The 18,643-nt window shown below is 44.9% G+C and overlaps 1 protein-coding gene across 1 annotated transcript in view; it reads left to right on the top strand.

Annotated features, from left to right (window-relative positions):
* Nucleotides 1–18,643, top strand: part of TNRC6B (trinucleotide repeat containing adaptor 6B) — a 512,528-nt gene that overhangs the window by 129,104 nt on the left and 364,781 nt on the right. The window contains 1 exon segment of the mRNA XM_040359579.1: nt 4,987–5,356. Within this exon segment, the coding sequence (XP_040215513.1) occupies nt 4,987–5,356 (370 nt within the window).

Genomic DNA, 18,643 nt, shown 5'->3' with positions numbered 1-18,643 from the left:
GCAGCATCAACTGCGGCAGGAACTAGGAAAGTAGTCAGGATGGAAGGAAAGATGAATGATGTACAGATACATCCTTGATGAAAACCTGCTCCAGAGCGCTCTGGACCTCAGATTGGGGTGAATGTTCATCTTCCAACTGGAAAACAACCCTAAGCACCCAGCCAAGATAACAAAGGAGTGGTTATAAGACAACTCTGTGAATGTCCTTGAGTGGCCCCCCAGCCAAAGCCCAGACTTGAGCATGAGAGGTCTTGCAAAGAAGAATGTGATAAACTGCCCCAAACTAGGTGTGCCAAGCTTGTAGCATCATACTGAAAAAGACTTGAGGCTGTAATTGGTGTCTAAGGCGCTTCTGCAAAGCATTGCGCAATGGCTGTGGATACTAATGTACATTTTTTTTGCAAAGATTTCAGACAGACTTCTTTCACCTTGTCATTATGGTGTATTTTTTGTAGAATTTTGAGGAAAATAATACATTTAACCACTTGAAGCCCAGGCCAATTTTGCTAGAAAATTACATAGAACCCCCAAACACTATATATATGAATTAACACATGTGGAATTATACATAACAAAAAAGTGTAAAACAACTGAAAATATATTTCATATTCTAGGTTCTTCAAAGTAGCCACCTTTTGCTTTGATTACTGCTTTGCACTCTCTTGGCATTCTCTTGATGAGCTTCAAGAGGTAGCACCCCATCACTCTCCTTGGTCAAATAGCCCTTACATAGCCTGGAGGTGTGTTTGGTGTGATTGTCCTGTTGAAAAATAAATGATGGTCCAACTAAACGCAAACCGCATGGAATAGCATGCCCCTGCAAGATGCTGTGGTAGCCATGCTGGTTCAGTATGCCTTCAATTTTGAATAAATCCCCAACAGTGTCACCAGCAAACCACCCCCACACCATCACACCTCCTCCTCCATGCTTTACGGTGGGAACCAGGCATGTAGAGTCCATCCGTTCACCTTTTCTGCGTCACACAAAGACACAGGGGTTGGAACCAAAGATCTTAAGTTTGGACTCATCAGACCAAAGCACAGATTTCCACTGGTCTAATGTCCATTCCTTGTGTTCTTTAGCCCAAACAAGTCTCTTCTGCTTGTTGCCTTTCTTTAGCAGTGGTTTCCTAGCAGATATTCTACCATGAAGGCCTGGTTCACACAGTCTCCTCTTAACAGTTCTAGAGATGTGTCTGCTACAAAAGGTGGCTACTTTGAAGAACCTAGAATATGAAATATATTTTCAGTTGTTTCACACTTTTTTGTTATGTATAATTCCACATGTGATAATTCATAGTTTTGATGCCTTCAGTGTGAATCTACAATTTTCATAGTCCTGAAAATAAAGAAAACTCTTTGAATGAGAAGGTGTGTCCAAACGTTTGGTATGTATGTATGTATGTATGTATGTATGTGTGTATAATTTTTTTTAGCGGAGACCCTAGAGAATACAATCGTGATCATTGCAACTTTTTTTCTTGCGCGGTATTTGCGCAGCAATTTTTCAAACGCTTTAAAAAAAAAAAAAAACAGTAAAGTTAGCCCATTTTTTTGCATAATGTGAAAGATGAAGTTACGCAGAGTTCATAAATACCTAACATGTCACGCTCCAAAATTGCACATGCTCGTGGAATGGCGCTAAACTTCAGTACTTAAAAATCCCCATAGGCGTCGCTTTAAAAACATTTTTTTTTACTGGTTAAATGTTTTGAGTTGCAGAGGAGGTCTAGGGCTAGAATTATTGCCCTCATTCTAACATCCCTTGTAATATAAATATGACAGGACCTCTTTACAGTGAGATATGGGGTCAATAAGACCCCACATCTCACCACTGAGCTGGAAAGCCTAAAACTATCACAGCCGAAGCGGCACCATTTTTTTAAATGCAGAGACCGGGCGTGATGTCATAACATTGCGCCCGGCCTCCGATGATCATAGAGACTCCGGCGACCATCTGGTCCGCCGGAAATCTCTATGATCAGCATCTGGGGCCGGAGGATCCTGTCTCCGACTCACCGATCGCAGGGGTGAGTCGGGAGACGCCCTGGAGGGTGGCGGGAGGGGGGACGTCCCATTTCACCGCCCGTAAGAACGATCAATCGTTGTAACAGCCGATATTATGGTGAAGGGATTCGCTGGCTGAAAACGACAATATCTGAATGATGCCTGTAGCTGCAGGCACCATTCAGATATACCACCACAAAGCCCAGGACGTGATATGACGTCCTCTGGGCGCCAAATGGTTAATCCGTTTTAGAATAAGGCTGGAACGTAACAAAATGTGGAAACAGTAAAGCGCTGTATATACTTTCCAGATGCATGGTATATTGTCACTTTACAGGCATTTAATATGGTTATCAACTTGGTATAATGCATGAATGCACATTCCATTCCAGAAAAGATCGTTGTGTACAATATGCAGATCATTCTCTTGTTCTTAAACAGAACGTAAACAGTACTGTGCAAAAGTTTTAGGCAGGTGTAAAGAAATGCTGTAAAGTAAGAATGCTTAGAAAAAAAATGTTTTTCAATTTATAAAATGCAAAGTGAGCCAACAGAATAAAAATCATATCCAAAATTTGGTGCGACTACCCTTTGGCTTCAAACCAGCATCATTCTTGCACACTTGCACAAAGTCAGGGATTTTTTAGGTTTAGAGAAGGGTGTATGATTAACCAATTATATCAAGCAGGTGCTAATGATCATATTCATATGCAAGTTGAAACAGTCATTAAATGAAACATATCAGATGTGTAGGAGGCTTAAAACTGTCTGAGGCTACTATGGTGAGCTTGTGGAAGACACTTTCACTGGTCATACACCATGGCAGGACTGAGCACACAAGGCAGTCTACTAGGTAAAGATTTCAAAGCAGACTGGGAATTCAATATGTGCTGTGCAAGCTCTTTTGAAGATGCATAAAGAAAAGGACAATGTTGAAGACCATAGACGTGGTCTGCAAAGGAAAAAAATGCAGCAGATGTAAGACACGTCATGCTTGCTTCGTTACGACATTGGAAGTTGTCCAGCAGTGCCATCGGCATAAAATTGTCAGAAACCAGTGGAGCCCAGGTACATCAATCTACTGTCTGGCAAAGTCTTAATGGAAGAATTTCTGCCAAAAAGCCATACCTCCTGACTTTGAAACAAGGCAAAGCAACTGAACTAGGCACAGAAACCTAGGGACAGGGGTGCAGAAAATGGTAGCAGGTGCTCAGGACTGATGAGTCAAAAGTTTGAATATTTGGCAGTAGCATGAGGCAGTTTGTGTGCCGAAGGGCTGGAGAGCAGTAAAATATGAGTGTCTGCAGGCAACAGTGAAGCAGGGCTGATGTTCCTTGCAAGTTTGGGGCAGCATTTCTGCAAATGGAATTGGAGATGTGATCAGGATGAGTGGTGTTCTCAATGCTGAAAAAAAGAAAAAAAACAACAGGCAGATATTTATCCATCATGCAATTCAATCAGGGAGGCGTGTGATTGGCCCCAAATGTATTCTGCAGCAGGAGAACGACCCCAAACGTTCAGCCAGTGACATTAGGTAAAGAAAAACAAGGCATCCTGGAAGTGATGGTTTGGCCTCCACGGAGCCCTGATCTCAATATCAAGTCTGTCTGGAATGAAGAGGCAGAAGTATTTGAGGCAGCCTAAATCCACAGAAGATCTGTGGATAGTTTTCCAAGATGTTTAGAACAACCTACCTGCCGAGTTCCCTTTAAAAACTGTGTGCAAGTGTACCTAAAAGAATTGATGCCGTTTGGAAGGCAAAGGGTGGTCTCAAATAATTATTTGAATTTCTCTTCTGTTCATTTACTTTTCATTTTGTTAATTGATAAAATATTAACACTTCTATTTCTGAAAGCTTTCTTAATTTACAGCATTTTTTACACCTGCCTAAAACCTTTGCACAGTACTGTTTATCTATTAATGCAATAAGGCGGCTCCTTTTAAGAGATATTATTGTCATCCTATGGCCCCAAAGTTAAAGAATTTGGGTAATTTTAATGGAAATTCCTGTTCCAACTTCCAACACCCACCCCCATCCCAATCGTTGAGCAGTTTCTTGGTACAACCAGCATGCCAGATTTGTAACATGCAATTATTGGCACTAGCTTACTGCTGAACACAGTGATTAGGCACAGCTATATGAATTTAGGCATAATTGGACAGACAGGTCATGTGTTTAAATCAGTTGTCCTATGTGTGGCTTGCATGGGTCAGAATCCTTTTTGGGCTTATTTTTCCTTTTTTTTATTTTAATCTTTGTTGACAAAATGCACACAGTTATTTTTGTGTTTCTATTCCTGGGCCGCACATTTCCCCCCCTTACTAGCAGACTTAATCTTAACTGGATCGTTGGCGAGTCCAATTACTAAAGCTGGCCATAGATGGATAGAATTTCAAAGGAAATTTCATACAAAAATGCTCAGAACATTTGTTTTTCGAAAGATTTTTTATTTTTTTTTGCTTTCAACATTTGAATTTGGAATGAATGGACTTTACCAAATGAAAACCATATGCACTGTTCGAAATATTCCAGCCTGCTCCATCGAATTGTCTTGTGACTGCGGTAGAAATTTAACATCAATTTGACCCACTAATGATTGGAAAAACAAATGATTGTTTTTTTTTTTTTTTTTTTAAGCAATAGCCTCCTAAACGGTGAACTATGTGGAAGCTCATTCTACTGTGTCACTCTTTTTAAATCGGTGTGTGTGGATAAATGTGCCTGTATAGGACCTTGTGTTGACCTTATGACACTAGAACTGACTATCCAGCACTCTGTGCTCAGGTCTGAAAGCATTACATTTATTTCCATGACTCCACACAATCCAACTTTAACTTGTGGATGTTTAAACCCCTTATTTGCTAGTTGTTTGTGTTTGCTTTGATTGCCGCATTGTTGCTTTACATTAACTGGAATTTTTCAATAGGCTCTGTCAGGCTTTTGGATCACTTTACTTTTTTTTTTTTGCTTTCTTGTAGGTCACAGAACAAAAAACCAAAGTGCCCGAAGCGACAAAACCAAGTTCAAGCCAAGCGACGGCCGCCAGCCTACCTGGCAGTTCCCCCTCGCCACCAGTCAATGGTGGCAACAATGCCAAAAGGGTGGCAGTGCCGAACGGACAACCGCCCAGCACCGCCCGCTACATGCCTCGGGAGGTGCCACCGCGATTCCGCTGCCAGCAGGACCACAAAGTGTTACTGAAGCGTGGGCAGCCCCCTCCAGCATCCTGTATGCTGTTGGGGGGAGGAGCAGGAACTCCACCCTCCTCCACTGCACCAGGAGCAGGCCCAGGCAACGCACAGCCAGGGGCAGGAGCACTGCTGTCGGGGGAAAGCGGAACTGCAACAGGTATGTTTTTAAAGGGACAGCATGATATAAAATACTGTTCTTGATAAGTATCTATCTGTACCTCTCAGCATTAAGAACACCATTCATCCTGAACAATTTATCCAGAAATGTAGCCCCAAACTTGCAAGGGACCTCCACCGTGCTTCACTGTTGCCTGCAGACACTAATTTTGTACTGCTCTTCAACCCTTTAGAGAACAAACTGCCTCCTGCTACAGCCAAATGTTTCAAAATTTGACTACTCAGTCCAGAACACTTGCTTCCATTTTTCTACACCCCAGTTGCTATTTTTTTGTGGATAGGTGCGTCGCCTGCATTGTTTCCATGTTAGAGGTATAACTCTTTAGCTGCAATTCTTCCATAAAGTCCACTTATTTCTGTCAGTTCTGTGCTGATGGTACTCCTGGACATCTTCTGATGTCATCTGCTGTGCTAGATTTCCTTGGCCGAACATTGTTTCCATGGTCCTCAGTGTTACTAGTTTCTTTGTGCTTCTTCAAAAGAGATTGAACAGCACATCTTAAAAGATCAGCAGAGTATTTTTATGAGCTAATTGAGTAGACAGATACCGATGCTCCAAATACCAAGTTATCCAAGTTAGCCATAAGAAAAGCGGAATTAACAAAAAGTAAGCTAATGTAGGTCACTGGTTAAAGTGACTTAGATTTAGTGCCTATTGTCATTGCATATATTAAAGAGGAAAATATATATATTTTAAAGCGGTTCTAAACCCGCAGATTTTTTTTTTTTTAAACCCGTAAGGCAAAAGGCATAATGAGCTAGCATGCACCGCATACTAGCTCATCATGAAACACTTACCTTAGAACGAGGCGTCGGCATGTGATCTCGGTCCATGCCGAGGGAGCTGACTTTTCCCCCTCGGTGTGTCTTCCGGGTATCGCGGCTCCGGTGCTGTAAGGTCATCGCTCCAAAAAGCATGTGCGTGGGAGACTTCTTTACGTCAAGGTCCGGCAGACGCTGCCAGACCTTCAGCCGGACACTCAGAGCACATGCGCCGCTGAAGTCAGCGGCTGCTTGCAAAGGGAACATTTCCAAAAACCGTACAGGTTTAGGATATATTATTTTTTTACCTACAGGTGAGCCTTATTATAGGCTTACCTGTAGGTAAAAGTGGGGAAAAAAAGGGTATGCAACTGCTTTAAAACAAAGAAAGGGGGAGAGAAGGGAAGGGGAGGGAAGAAAAAATTCAGTAATAGAGAAGGTGCACCGGAAGCCTCGCTGGTCTACCGATTTAACCACTTAAGACCCGGACCTTTAGGCAGCTAAAGGACCCGGCCAGTTTTTGCGATTCGGCACTGCGTAGCTTTAACTGACAATTGCGCAGCCGTGCGACGTTTTTTTGGTAAAAAAAAATCGCAATAAGCGTTTATCGGTTGGTTTGCGCAAAATCTATAGCGTTTACAAATGGGGGATAGTTTTATTGCATTTTTATTTATTTTTTTTTAAAAAAAATTTTTACTACTAATGGTGGCGATCAGCGATTTTTTTTTTCGTGACTGCGACATTATGGCGGACACTTCGCACAATTTTGACACATTTTTGAGACCATTGTCATTTTCACAGCAAAAAATGCATTTAAAATGCATTGTTTACTGTGAAAATGACAATTGCAGTTTGGGAGTTAACCACAAGGGGGCGCTGAAGGGGTTATGTATGACCTCATCTGTGTTTCGAACTGTAGGGGGGTGTGGCTGTAGGTGTGATGTCATTGATTGATTGTGGTTCCCTATATAAGGGAACACGCGATCGATGGCGGCGCCACAGTGAAGAACAGGGAAGCTGTGTTTACACACTGCTCTCCCCGTTCTACAGCTCCGGGGACCGATCGCGGGACTCCAGCGGCGATCGGGTCCCGCGGTCATGGAGCTTCAGACCGGGTCGCGGGAGCGTGCCCGCGACCCACGGCTGGGCACTTAAAGAGGACGTACCTGTACGTGCTTGTGCCCAGCCGTGCCATTCTGCCGACTTATATGTGCAGGAGGCGGTCCTTGAGTGGTTAAATATTGAATCCAAGGGTCTCGCGTCTTGTGGAACCTGGTTTGATTATTTTGAAGCGTGCACGGTGGATTTGTCATTGATGGCCTAATTTAATTTTTGTTTGACCTACTCAATTGCGTGTGGCCAACTTTAGCCACACATGGCCCTCCCAGTTTCTTACCTTCCGTTTTTAGTGTTCTGCACCAGCTCAGATAAACACCATGGACACAGAGGAAGTACACCATTGTATTAGCGGTCTGCTAGACCTCTGATATCTCTATGAACAGAACCTCTTACCCAGTAATAGCTAGCATTGGGTGCACTGTCATAACATACACTCTTTCCCTGCACATGCTACCCCTCTCATACCCTCTATGCTTCTCTCCAGCACAAAGTCCCACTATCATTTCATTCACTTTTCTCGCCTTCAAATATTGCCAAACTGTCATTTTTCTCCACAGTCGTATGATTATGCCTGTCCTACACATACTGCCTCCAGTAGTGAGCGGTATGAGCAGTGGTTCATGCTTTCCACAGCCCTATCTTGCCCATACTCGGTCATATGCTGAGTACTCTTACCCTGCACATACAGCTGACTGTCATACTCCACGTGTTTTTCCTCTTCTCATACTGCCCACTTGTATTCGCTAAGCACTTCTCTCCAGCATATACTAAGACACTTCTTTAAAATTCATAAACAGTAATATAAAAACTCATAAATGTCCCAAAGTCCAAAATAACACTGTAGCAGCGCTTCAATCAAACCCCCGTTTAAAAGACTTCCATATAAAGTGCACATAGGAAACAATTAGTGAAGCAGATTAGGATGGTTGTGATTGGTCAAAAAGTCTTTACAAAAGTGCTTCTTTCCCCAAAGGGATATTTACCACGTGGGGGGATTTGGTTGCCCTTTTGGGTATGCACTCCCAACAATGTAAAATCAAATGAGCATCCAATCAACATCTACATCCGTCGCTTGTACTGCACTCTCCACCAATATCACCAGGTCCACGATTGCATGTGAGAAAATAAATAGCCACATAGAGCTGTACCGTTTAAAAGTTTATTCAAAACCCCTTAGTACCCCCTTACAAATGTGCGTAACAGAATGTAAAGTAACACAGGCAATCAAATGTGAGCGTGACCGCTCACACTGTCATGTCCCTGAAGACATCTGTTTACCAGTTCCTCTAGCGTCTTCCTGGTTCCCAGTCCATGGAGCGCACACGTCACTTCCGGTTAGTCGACGAGGAGTCCCGCCCTGATGTGTTTTGTCACTTCCTGACTTCGTTTGAGGGCGTGACTCCTCATCATAGCAACCGGCTTTATGTATCCATCACTCCCACCCCTTGCGTGACGTCAGACGTACTCGCGTACGTCCGGCACCAGCGTGACTGAAACAGTGCAAGGCAGTGGGCGGAAGCGAGATACTATGTAAATTTGCGAAGTGGGCCGCCCCCCCTCCCACTGTGCAAATGCTTTACAGTGGGCAGAGCGATCGGCTTCAATCGTGGAGAGATAACATAGAGCATAAAACTTGTTCACAATATTTAAACTGCGAGCAAGGAAGACATAGGAATTCATATATGCCAATAGTCAATTGGACCTTGCTGTCTCCAATATAAATACATTCTATATAAGGAATAATGACTCATGCCATATCATTATAGAACATCTGTCTGCAGATAAATCCCCTCACCCCCTTCTAATTGTCCTATGGCTGCACATAACAGCCCGGAGATGAGTGATCTACACATTTTGCTGTGTGTCTTAATTAGAGTAAACAACCATATAATTCCACATATTAAAATTAATACCGCCTAGATACATTCAAGACATTGTATATGCGATATTACAAACTAGTGGGGTATGTGTGAATATCCACATGATGTATCTACCTATACCCCCAACATCCATCTTAAACTGCCGTCCCTAAATTTGATGGTAAAAAACGACACACTCTAAAAAACATTAAAATAATTAAAACAGGCAGGATGGGAATACAATAGGTAGGCTGGGACTGTGATAAGACATATTAACCACTTAACCCCCGGACCATATTGCTGGTCAAAGACCAGAGCACTTTTTGCGATTCGGCACTGCGCCGCTTTAACTGACAATTGCGCGGTCGTGCGACGTGGCTCCGAAACAAAATTGGCGTCCTTTTTTCCCCACAAATAGAGCTTTCTTTTGGTGGCATTTGATCACCTCTGCGGTTTTTGCGCTATAAACAAAAATAGTGAAAATTTTGAAAAAAATAATATTTTTTACTTTTTTGCTATAATAAATATCCCCCAAAAATATATAAAAAAACATATTTTTTCCTCAGTTTAGGCCGATTACGTATTTTTCTACATATTTTTTATTAAAAAAAATCGCAATAAGCGTTTGATTGGTTTGCGCAAAAGTTATAGCGTATACAAAATAGGAGGTATTTTTATGGCATTTTTATGATTTTTTTTTTTACTAGTAATGGCGGCGATCAGCGATTTTTCTTCGGTACTGCGACATTATGGCAGACACATTTGACAAATTTTTGGGACCATTGGCATTTTTATAGCGATCAGTGCTATAAAAATGCATTGGATTACTATAAAAATGCCACTGGCAGTGAAGGGGTTAACACTAGGGGGCGGGGAAGGGGTTAAGTATGTTCCCTGGGTGTGTTCTAACTGTAGGGGGGGGTGGACTGACATGGAGAAATGACTGATCTTCTGTTCATACATTGTATGAACAGAAGATCAGCATTTCTCTTCCTGACACAGCTCCCGGTCCTCGAGTTAACTCACAAATTCTGTGAGAGCCTCTCCATTGCTGTTCCAAATGTTCTATGCCCCAAAATTCAAGCCTCGACGCATCCTGATTATGCTTTAATTTAAAGTGGAGGGACACATTATGATCCTTAAAAATCTATTTTTATATTGTGGATGTGTTCTGCTATCCGGATCCTCAGCAATCTTTTGGTGCACTCCATGTAGAGTAGGCCACAAGGACATATTAAAGCATAGACCACAAAGTTACTGTTACACGTTATGAATTGTTTGATATCGAACTGTTGATTGTTCGAGGAGGAGATGAAGCTATCCAAACCCCTCATTGGTCTTGCAACTTCCCTATGTGCTTTGCATCTCCTGCAGGCAAAGAAACCATTCCGATTCCAGAAGGTGTGTGGTCTTGTGAGCAGGTCTAGGATTTTTTTGACCACCAAATCTCCATAGTTGGGAGCTTTTCTATGTATGAATTGAGGTCTTGGAGGTAATACTGTACATAGCTTTTTGTCCAACAGTAGGATATGCCAATGTTCATTAAATATTGATTACACTTCTTTGTACTGGGTGTGGAACTGTAAAATAAAGCCCCATTCTTTTGTATTGTTGGCTGCTGGCATTGATTCCTGTTTTTCCTGTAGACAAACTCCACTGGAAATTGCTCCCACCTCTTCTACAATTTTGTCCAGAGCTTGTGGGTTATAGCCTCTTGCATCAAATCTTTCAGTGAGAATTTTCGATTGGGTGAAGAAGTTGTCAATCTCGGAGCAATTGCTAACATTATTTGTAACCTCAAAGTGGTTGTAGACCCTTTACAACCACTTTATGCTACAGGTAAGTCTATATTAAGGCTTACCTATAGCTACCCAGGATATCTCCTAAACCTGCACGGTTTAGGAGCTATCCCCTGTGCACTGGGGCAAACTGAAGCAATGGCACCTATGTGCCGTTGCTTCAGTCCGTGTGCCATTACCGGCGGCTCCCGTGCGCATGTGCTGGAGTGACATTGCGGTATCGGCCAATCACAGCGTCGGAATCCCGTTACCCAGAAGTAACCGCCGGGGGACTGCTGCGGGGGCTTCGATCTAAGGTAAGTAATTCATAATTGGCTAGTATGCTATGCGTATTGGCTCATTATGCCTTTGTCATGCAGGGTTTTTATTTTTTTTATTTATTTTTTTGTATTGGGTTTACAACCACTTTAACATTTCCTGTTCTGAAGAACACGTTTGATACAAGAAATAGAAATGATGTAAAATGTAAATTTTTAAATTTGAAGCAAATGTTGGTCAAGAACCGCTATAGTATCACTTTTTCAAATACTTACCGTAATTTTTCCTCTCCCGATAGATTCCATGGCAGCATACGTGTGGGTTAGGCCCGCCTCCCATAAATCTTTGCTCCGGGCTACCAGCCGTGTTCCATAACTAGCCTACTCCAGGCATTGGGAGGGGACTCCTGCTGCCATGGAGTCTATCAGGAAAGGAAAATTACTGTAAGTGTTTTGTAGAAAATGTTTAGTTTTCCTGACAGACTCCTATGGCAGCATTGCTGGTTGTATGTCGTACCAACGGCCACCACAAAATGGCGCCAGATCACAGTCTCCTCTCCCCCCCCCCCCCCTGCATATTGCACAGTCTTCTCTTTCCCCCTGCATATTGCACAGTCACCTCTCCCCCCCACCTGCATATTGCACAGTCACCTCTCCCCCCCCACCTGCATATTGCACAGTCACCTCTCCCCCCCCCACCTGCTTATTGCACAGTCACCTCTCCCCCCCCCACCTGCATATTGCACAGTCACCTCTCCCCCCCCACCTGCATATTGCACAGTCACCTCCCCCCCCCCACCTGCATATTGCACAGTCACCTCTCCCCCCCCACCTGCATATTGCACAGTCACCTCTCCCCCCCACCTGCATATTGCACAGTCACCTCTCCCCCCCCCCTGCATATTGCACAGTCACCCCCCCCCCCCCCTGCATATTGCACAGTCACCTCTCCCCCCCCCCATGCATGTTACACAGTCACCTCCCCAAAGCTTTGGGGCCCCTGCATGCTACAGTCACCCCACCTCTCTGCCCCTTCCTACCTTACTTCCTACCTACACATGGAGAGACACACCAGTGCTGAACAGAGGGCGGAAACTACTGAATGACTTTTCATATTAACAATGCTAATGATTGGTTGCTAGGTCCTCCTAGCAACCAATCAACCTGCTAGTTGACAGAATGTCCCGTCTTCTATTCAGCGCTGGCCACTGTCTCTCTCTCCCTACCCTGCTGATTGAGACCGTGTTTTCTCCTGCTCCTGTCTGTCTCAGTCTGGCAGCGTGTTGTGCCCCGTGCTAGCCTGACCCCCCCCTTCCCCGCCACTGTGCGCCCCCTCATACTGCCTCCAGACTCCAGCAAAAACAGCGCTGATGTGCTGAATACCTCTCGCAGCACGCTGCTTCCCGCTGGACCCTCCTCTCTTCTCGTTCGTCCCAGGGAATACCCGCTGTGTGTGATGCACAAGAGGAGACTGCTGCAATTTCAGCTTAAAGCGGCGCCACGACAGTCCAGCCATGCCGCTCTGTTTCCTCCCGCTGACAGTTTCCTGGCTGATGGCTTCAGCTAGGAAACGGTCAGCCTGCTCAGTCCCTGCACCTCACTTGCCCTGCACTAAATTCCACTCGCAAAATGCGAGCAGGCGAGTGGAATTTTTGAGGGCTGCAATAATGTAATATTTCCCCCGCTTTCTAGAAGCATATAGTTTCATCAAAGAACTATGACAATAATAAATGCATCTAGCCCCATATTACTTTTGTAGGGTTAGCCGAGCACTTATGCAACAAATGCACCCTGAATCCAGCCAGCCTCTGTGCTGCTCTAGTGCAGCCTAAATGTAAGTTCCTGCAAATGTAAGTTCCTGCGACACTACGCTGGAGACATGACTCTCTTTTAAGTGCACTGATACCCGTGCAGGGGTGTAACAAAAGTTGTACAGCCCAGCCCATCCCCCCGATTATGCAGACAAATGCAGTGTATAATTGTGTCCTGTCCGATCAGGCAGCTTCCCACAGGTAGTACTCGCACATCATCATCCACCCATCGACTCTCCATGTCTCTGCTGTTTCTCAGGAGCCTCACTGACCCTTTAGCCCACGTGTGCTTTCAGCCATAAGAAAAATTTCCGCCCTTCCACTTCTTGCCTCCACTGCAGAAAAGTAGGCTATACAGAGTGCCCCCATGCTCTCTAGTGGTTGGAGGAGAAAACATCAGCTCAATACACTTTCTGAAACCTACAGAGACTGGCCAGCCAGACAAAACAGCACACTGCCCCCCAGTGGTCACTGTGAGAGTGACCAGACAGTAAGATTTTATTTTCAAAGAAACACTACAAATGTAAACTTGCCATTCCTGCCACAGGACTCTGAATAATAACAGTAGTTCAACCTTCACCCATCATGGTGTGCTCTGCCATAAATGACCTTCAAGGACTTGGCCCCCCTTTTATCTGGGGCCCACTCCCTAGGTCCTGTATAGCACTCTGCTGGAAAGCACCTTGTTTAGAACAAAAACTGCACAGGGTTCCATTACGCTGGGTGTAGCACCGTAAGGCTGCATTACAGGAAACATTTGAGGAATCTTCTCTCCTATCCAACGAGGCTCGGGTACCATCCATTTTAGATAACCACCTTTTGAATGGATTCGATTTCTGTCATTGATTCACAGAAGAACCGTTTTTGGACCTCCAGGTATGCTCCAGCAGCACATCAGTGACCATCTTGACCTTACAGACACTGGCAAAAAAACTGAGGTACTTTCTGTATAGGAGGGGTTATATAGGGGATGGCCTCCTGTTTGATTGATCTGCCAGTGTCCATTCACCTATAGGCGGTGCATAGCCCACATAGTTATGACTATAACCTGCTCTGTGTTCCGTGATGTACAATAAAGAAACTGCATTGTATTGAGCTGATGTTTTCTCCTCCAACCACTAGAGAGCATGGGGGCACTCTGTATAGCCTACTTTTGTGCAGTGGAGGCAAGAAGTGGAAGGGCAGAAATTTTTTCTTATTGCTGAAAGCACACGTGGGCTGAAGGGTCAGTGAGGCTCCTGAGAAACAGCAGAGACAAGGAGAGTTGATGGGTGGATGGCCTTGTCACTTGCGCACAGATTTCTCTGGATTTTTAGATTCTATTAAAATTATGTACAGTGAGGCCCCGTACACACGTCCGAGGAACTCGACGTGCCAAACACATCGAGTTCCTCGTCGAGTTCTGTGTTGAAGCCGCCGAGGTTCTCTATTTGGCCCGACGAGTTCCTCGTCGGCTTCCTCGGTGAAAAGTGTACACACGACCGAGTTTCTCGGCAGAATCCAGCTCCGATCGAGTTTCTGGCTGAATTCTGCCGAGAAACTCGGTCATGTGTACGGGGCCTGAGGTAAAAAGGTATTTGATCCCCTTCTGATTTTGTACATTTGCCCACTGACAAAGAAATGATCATTCTATAATTTTAATGGTAGGTTTATTTTAACAGTGAGAGACAGAATAACGACAAAAATCCAGAAACGTGCATTTCAAAAAAGTTATACATTGATTTGCGTTTTAATGAGTGCAGTAAATATTTGACCCCTTCACAAAACATGACTTGGTAGCAAAACCCTTGTTGGCAATCACAGAGGTCAGATGTTTCTTGTAATTGACCACCAGGCTTGCACACCTCTCTGGAGGGATTTTGTCCCACTCTTCTTTGCAGATCCTCTCCAAGTCATTAAAGTGTAACTCCACTTTTGAGAAAAAAAACATTCCCCTCTGGGTACACTGCAAGTATTATAACAACCTTTGTTGCAGATTCCTACCTTTTTGTTCTGAAGAAATCCATGTTTGTCTGTGCCTCTGTGTTGAGTGGGTCTAATGGGAGTGGTTTCATAACTATCAGTCAGCTGTGGCAACTGAAGAGCACAAATGAGAAAAACTGCTGGGCCTGCATCCCTTTAGACGTGTTCCTATTGGAAATATCCCACCATAAATACAATTTTTGTTGCAGGGGATGCCTGAAATCTTACTTGTATCTTGGACAGACTTCTGGGGCAATTAGGGAGCCAATCACACAAGCAGGAAATGTTTCTGGGGAGTTGTCAGCACACTGTGTACAGAACATCTTCAGGTAGCCTCATTGCATTGCATTTATAGAAAATTACAGCGGCTGCAGATTGAAAAAGAAAGATGATTTTTAATGACATTTAATTGCAATATGACTTGTCGCAATTGTACACGCTATATTATTTTCTCTTTAAGGTTTCAAGGATGACGTTTGGTAACTCGAAACTTCAGCTCCCTTCACATATTTTCTATGTGATTAATCACTTCAGCCCCGGAAGGTTTACCCTCATTCATGACCAGGCCATACGGCGCTGCATTAGTTTAACTGACAATTGTCGTGCAAAGCTGTATCCAAATAACATTTATTCGTCCCCCCCCACAAATAGAGCTTTCTTTTGGTGGTATTTGGCCAGCTCTGCATTTATTTATTTATTTTTTTGCTCTATTAACAAAAAAAGCAGACAATTTTTTTTTACTTTATGCTATAAAACATCCAATAAAAAAATCATATTTTTTCATCGGTTTAGGCCAATATGTATTCTACTACATATCTTTGGTAAATAAAATCCCTATAAGCGTATATATATTGGTTTGCGCAAAAGTTATAGCATCCACAAACGTGGGGGTATTTTTTATTACATTTTTATTTGTTTTTATTTTTTATTTATTAGTAATGAAGGTGATCGGTGATTTTTTTTTAGCGAGACTCTAGCGGACAAATCGGGCACCTAACAGACTTTTGACACTTTTTGGGGACCAGTGACACTAATACATTGATTAGTGCAAAATAATATGCACTGTAACTTCTAATGACACCGGTAGGGAAGGGGTTAACATCAGGGGCAATCAAAGGGTTAAGTGTGCTCCTAGGCAGTGCTTTCTAACTGTGAGGGGGATGCTGTGACTGGAGAAACACAGAGATCCGTTTTTCTGCTTTGGCAGAAACACAAGATCTCATCTAACTCCCTGGCAGACTGCTACTCTGCCTCTCCTGTAAATGTTCACTGGTGGCCTGCATCCCTTTTGCAGCCGCGGGACCCGCTGTGTCCAATCACAGCGGGAGCAGGTCGCCGGCGGCGCACGCACATGGCCCAGACCCACTCCACGAAATTGCATACCTGTACATGATTTTGCGTGGGAGTGCCGCCCTGCCGCAGTATATCTGCGTGTGAGGGCCTTAAGTGCTTAAGGTCTGCAGACTAGCTAGGCCAATCCGGGACATTAATGTGCTTCTTCCTAAACTACTGCTTTGTTGCATGGGCCATGTGTTTTGGGTCATTGTCATGCTGGAATACCCATACATGATCCATTTTCAATACTCTGGCTAGGGGAAGGAGGTTCTTTCTATATTATTTGGCATCCCAGTTGGTGCACATCCACGATTGGCTGTGCCCGGTTCCGGCCAATGCCTGTACCTCCACGGAGGGAGCCATCGCATCTTCTCTGGAAACCCTACATAATATTGTAATATACTGATCGCCCCGGAACCTCCCTACTTGCCACTTCCCTTTCCTCTTTCTCTTCCGTTCATGGACGGACACAGCAGCCTTTGACCTTAGGGTTATATCCGCTTCCTTCCAGGAGAGTTAAGCAGAAAAAAAAGCACTTTAAGTGTTAACACTTTCCTCAGTGCAGCTCCCCCAGGGGGCATGGTTGCCCGGGTATAATCCACACCCTGCTCTAGCAGCCTCAGTTTTTCTCTGCCTTACAGGAGAGGACAGGCACTCTGGAGTCCTGTACTCTGGATTTTTTTTTTTTGCGATTTTTTTTTTTTTTTTTTTTTTTTTTTTTTTTTTTAGCTTTTCCTTTTATCGTTCCTGCATTTTTGGATCCTGAGATTCTTCTATCAACTGCTGACTGGGTGACAGGCTGGGTCTTGACTCTTGTAGTCCCCCCATGTTCGGCCATCGAGCATGTGCCGGCCCTCAGCTCAGCTCTGGGTCCTCCACGACAGGCCCCATTGCTCCAGGGGTGGCCGGGGAATGTCGTGTTCTAGGGCACACATATGACCGGTCTCTATGGCTTTGTCACAGTGTTTTTGGCCGATAGCCATGCTGTTTAGCGGACGTTGGTTCTGTCTGGGATACCTCCAGGCGGTGGTTGCAGGACGGGTAAGTAGTGGCCCCTTGCTCAGGTAAGGTGGTATGGCTGGAATTTTCCCCTGGGAGGTCGACTGAGGGTTTTCCCTGCTTTACTCTCTCCTTTGATTCCTCTCCCTCCTTCCCCCTTTGGGTAGTGGCTGTGAGGGGGGGCCTTCTGGGGTCTCCTTATTACCACCGGGGCCTGTGTGTATAGCGGGGGCTGTGTGTGTTTTACATACAGGTTTTTTAGTGTGCTGTGTGTACTGTGCTGCGCTGGGTGCTGTGTCACTGTGGGTATTTTAAACTGCGCAACAGCCGCCATTTTGCCGTGCTCGCGATTTATATGGCTCGGCGCCCATTTTCCTGGAGTCCTATGGTGTTTTTTCCTTATACCGCGGCCATCTTGGATTTATATTAGGCTCGTGCGGTCGTTTTAGCACTGCAAATAGGCCGCGAATGTCCCTGGGGTGACAGACGCAGCGCAGCCGGCTTCAGTGCACTCTTCAGACCTGTCTCAGCTCGCGCTGCATCGGGTGGGGTGGTGAGTTCCCTGGGGGCCTCTGTCTCTGTTGTAACAGCCTGGAGGTGACCGGTGGGTGTTTCTGCCTTGCAGTTCAGGGTGACACAGCGGTGGGGCATTGTGGTGCCTGAACCGGGTACTTCTGTCCCAGCGATGCCTGAGTTAACCCTTGGTGCCCCTCCCCATGCCACATCTGTTGAGGTGATGTCGGCTGTCCTGGTGGTGTTTCTCGCCAGGTTTGAAGCTTCTAGTAGCCAGATTGGGGGTAAAACGGCGCCCCCTCCCTGGCCTGCTTCTGGGGATGTCTCTGACACGGAATCGGGCTCTGCTATTGCTTCTGCCTCTGGTTCTGTATTGTCAGGTGATGCGGGCTTAACCCACACGGACAGTGAGGATGGCTCTGCTTCAGGGTCGGTTACGGCTAAGGAATTGTTGGAGCTCTTATTTCTGCGGGCGTGATACTTAAACTTGAGGATACGGCGGAGGCATCTGATATGCCAGTCCCTTTTGGGTCCCGCAATCCGCCACACACCGAGAAAGTGTTTTCCTTGTGTCCCTTTTTTGGAAAGATGGTTGTACAAGGTATGGGATTCGCCGCAGACGTTTTTTTTTGCCTTTGCGACCCGTTATCTCTTTGAGGAGGACTTTTTTAGAAAGTGGGTCTCTCCTCCGTCCGTGGACCCTCCCGTGTCCAGGTTGAGCTAAGCCACCACGTTGCCTGTGGAAGGGGCTCCTGCCTTTAAGGACCCTGCAGATAGGAGAGTGGAGGCTGTGGCCCGCTCCATCTTCACAGTAGTGGGTTCGGCTGTGTGACCGGTTTTGGCCGGGACTC

The sequence above is a fragment of the Rana temporaria genome, chromosome 7, assembly GCF_905171775.1.
Source record: "Rana temporaria chromosome 7, aRanTem1.1, whole genome shotgun sequence".
Taxonomy (NCBI): Eukaryota; Metazoa; Chordata; class Amphibia; order Anura; family Ranidae; genus Rana; species Rana temporaria.
The sequence above is the reverse complement of the archived record's forward strand: the minus strand, read 5'-3'. Positions and strand labels throughout refer to the sequence as shown.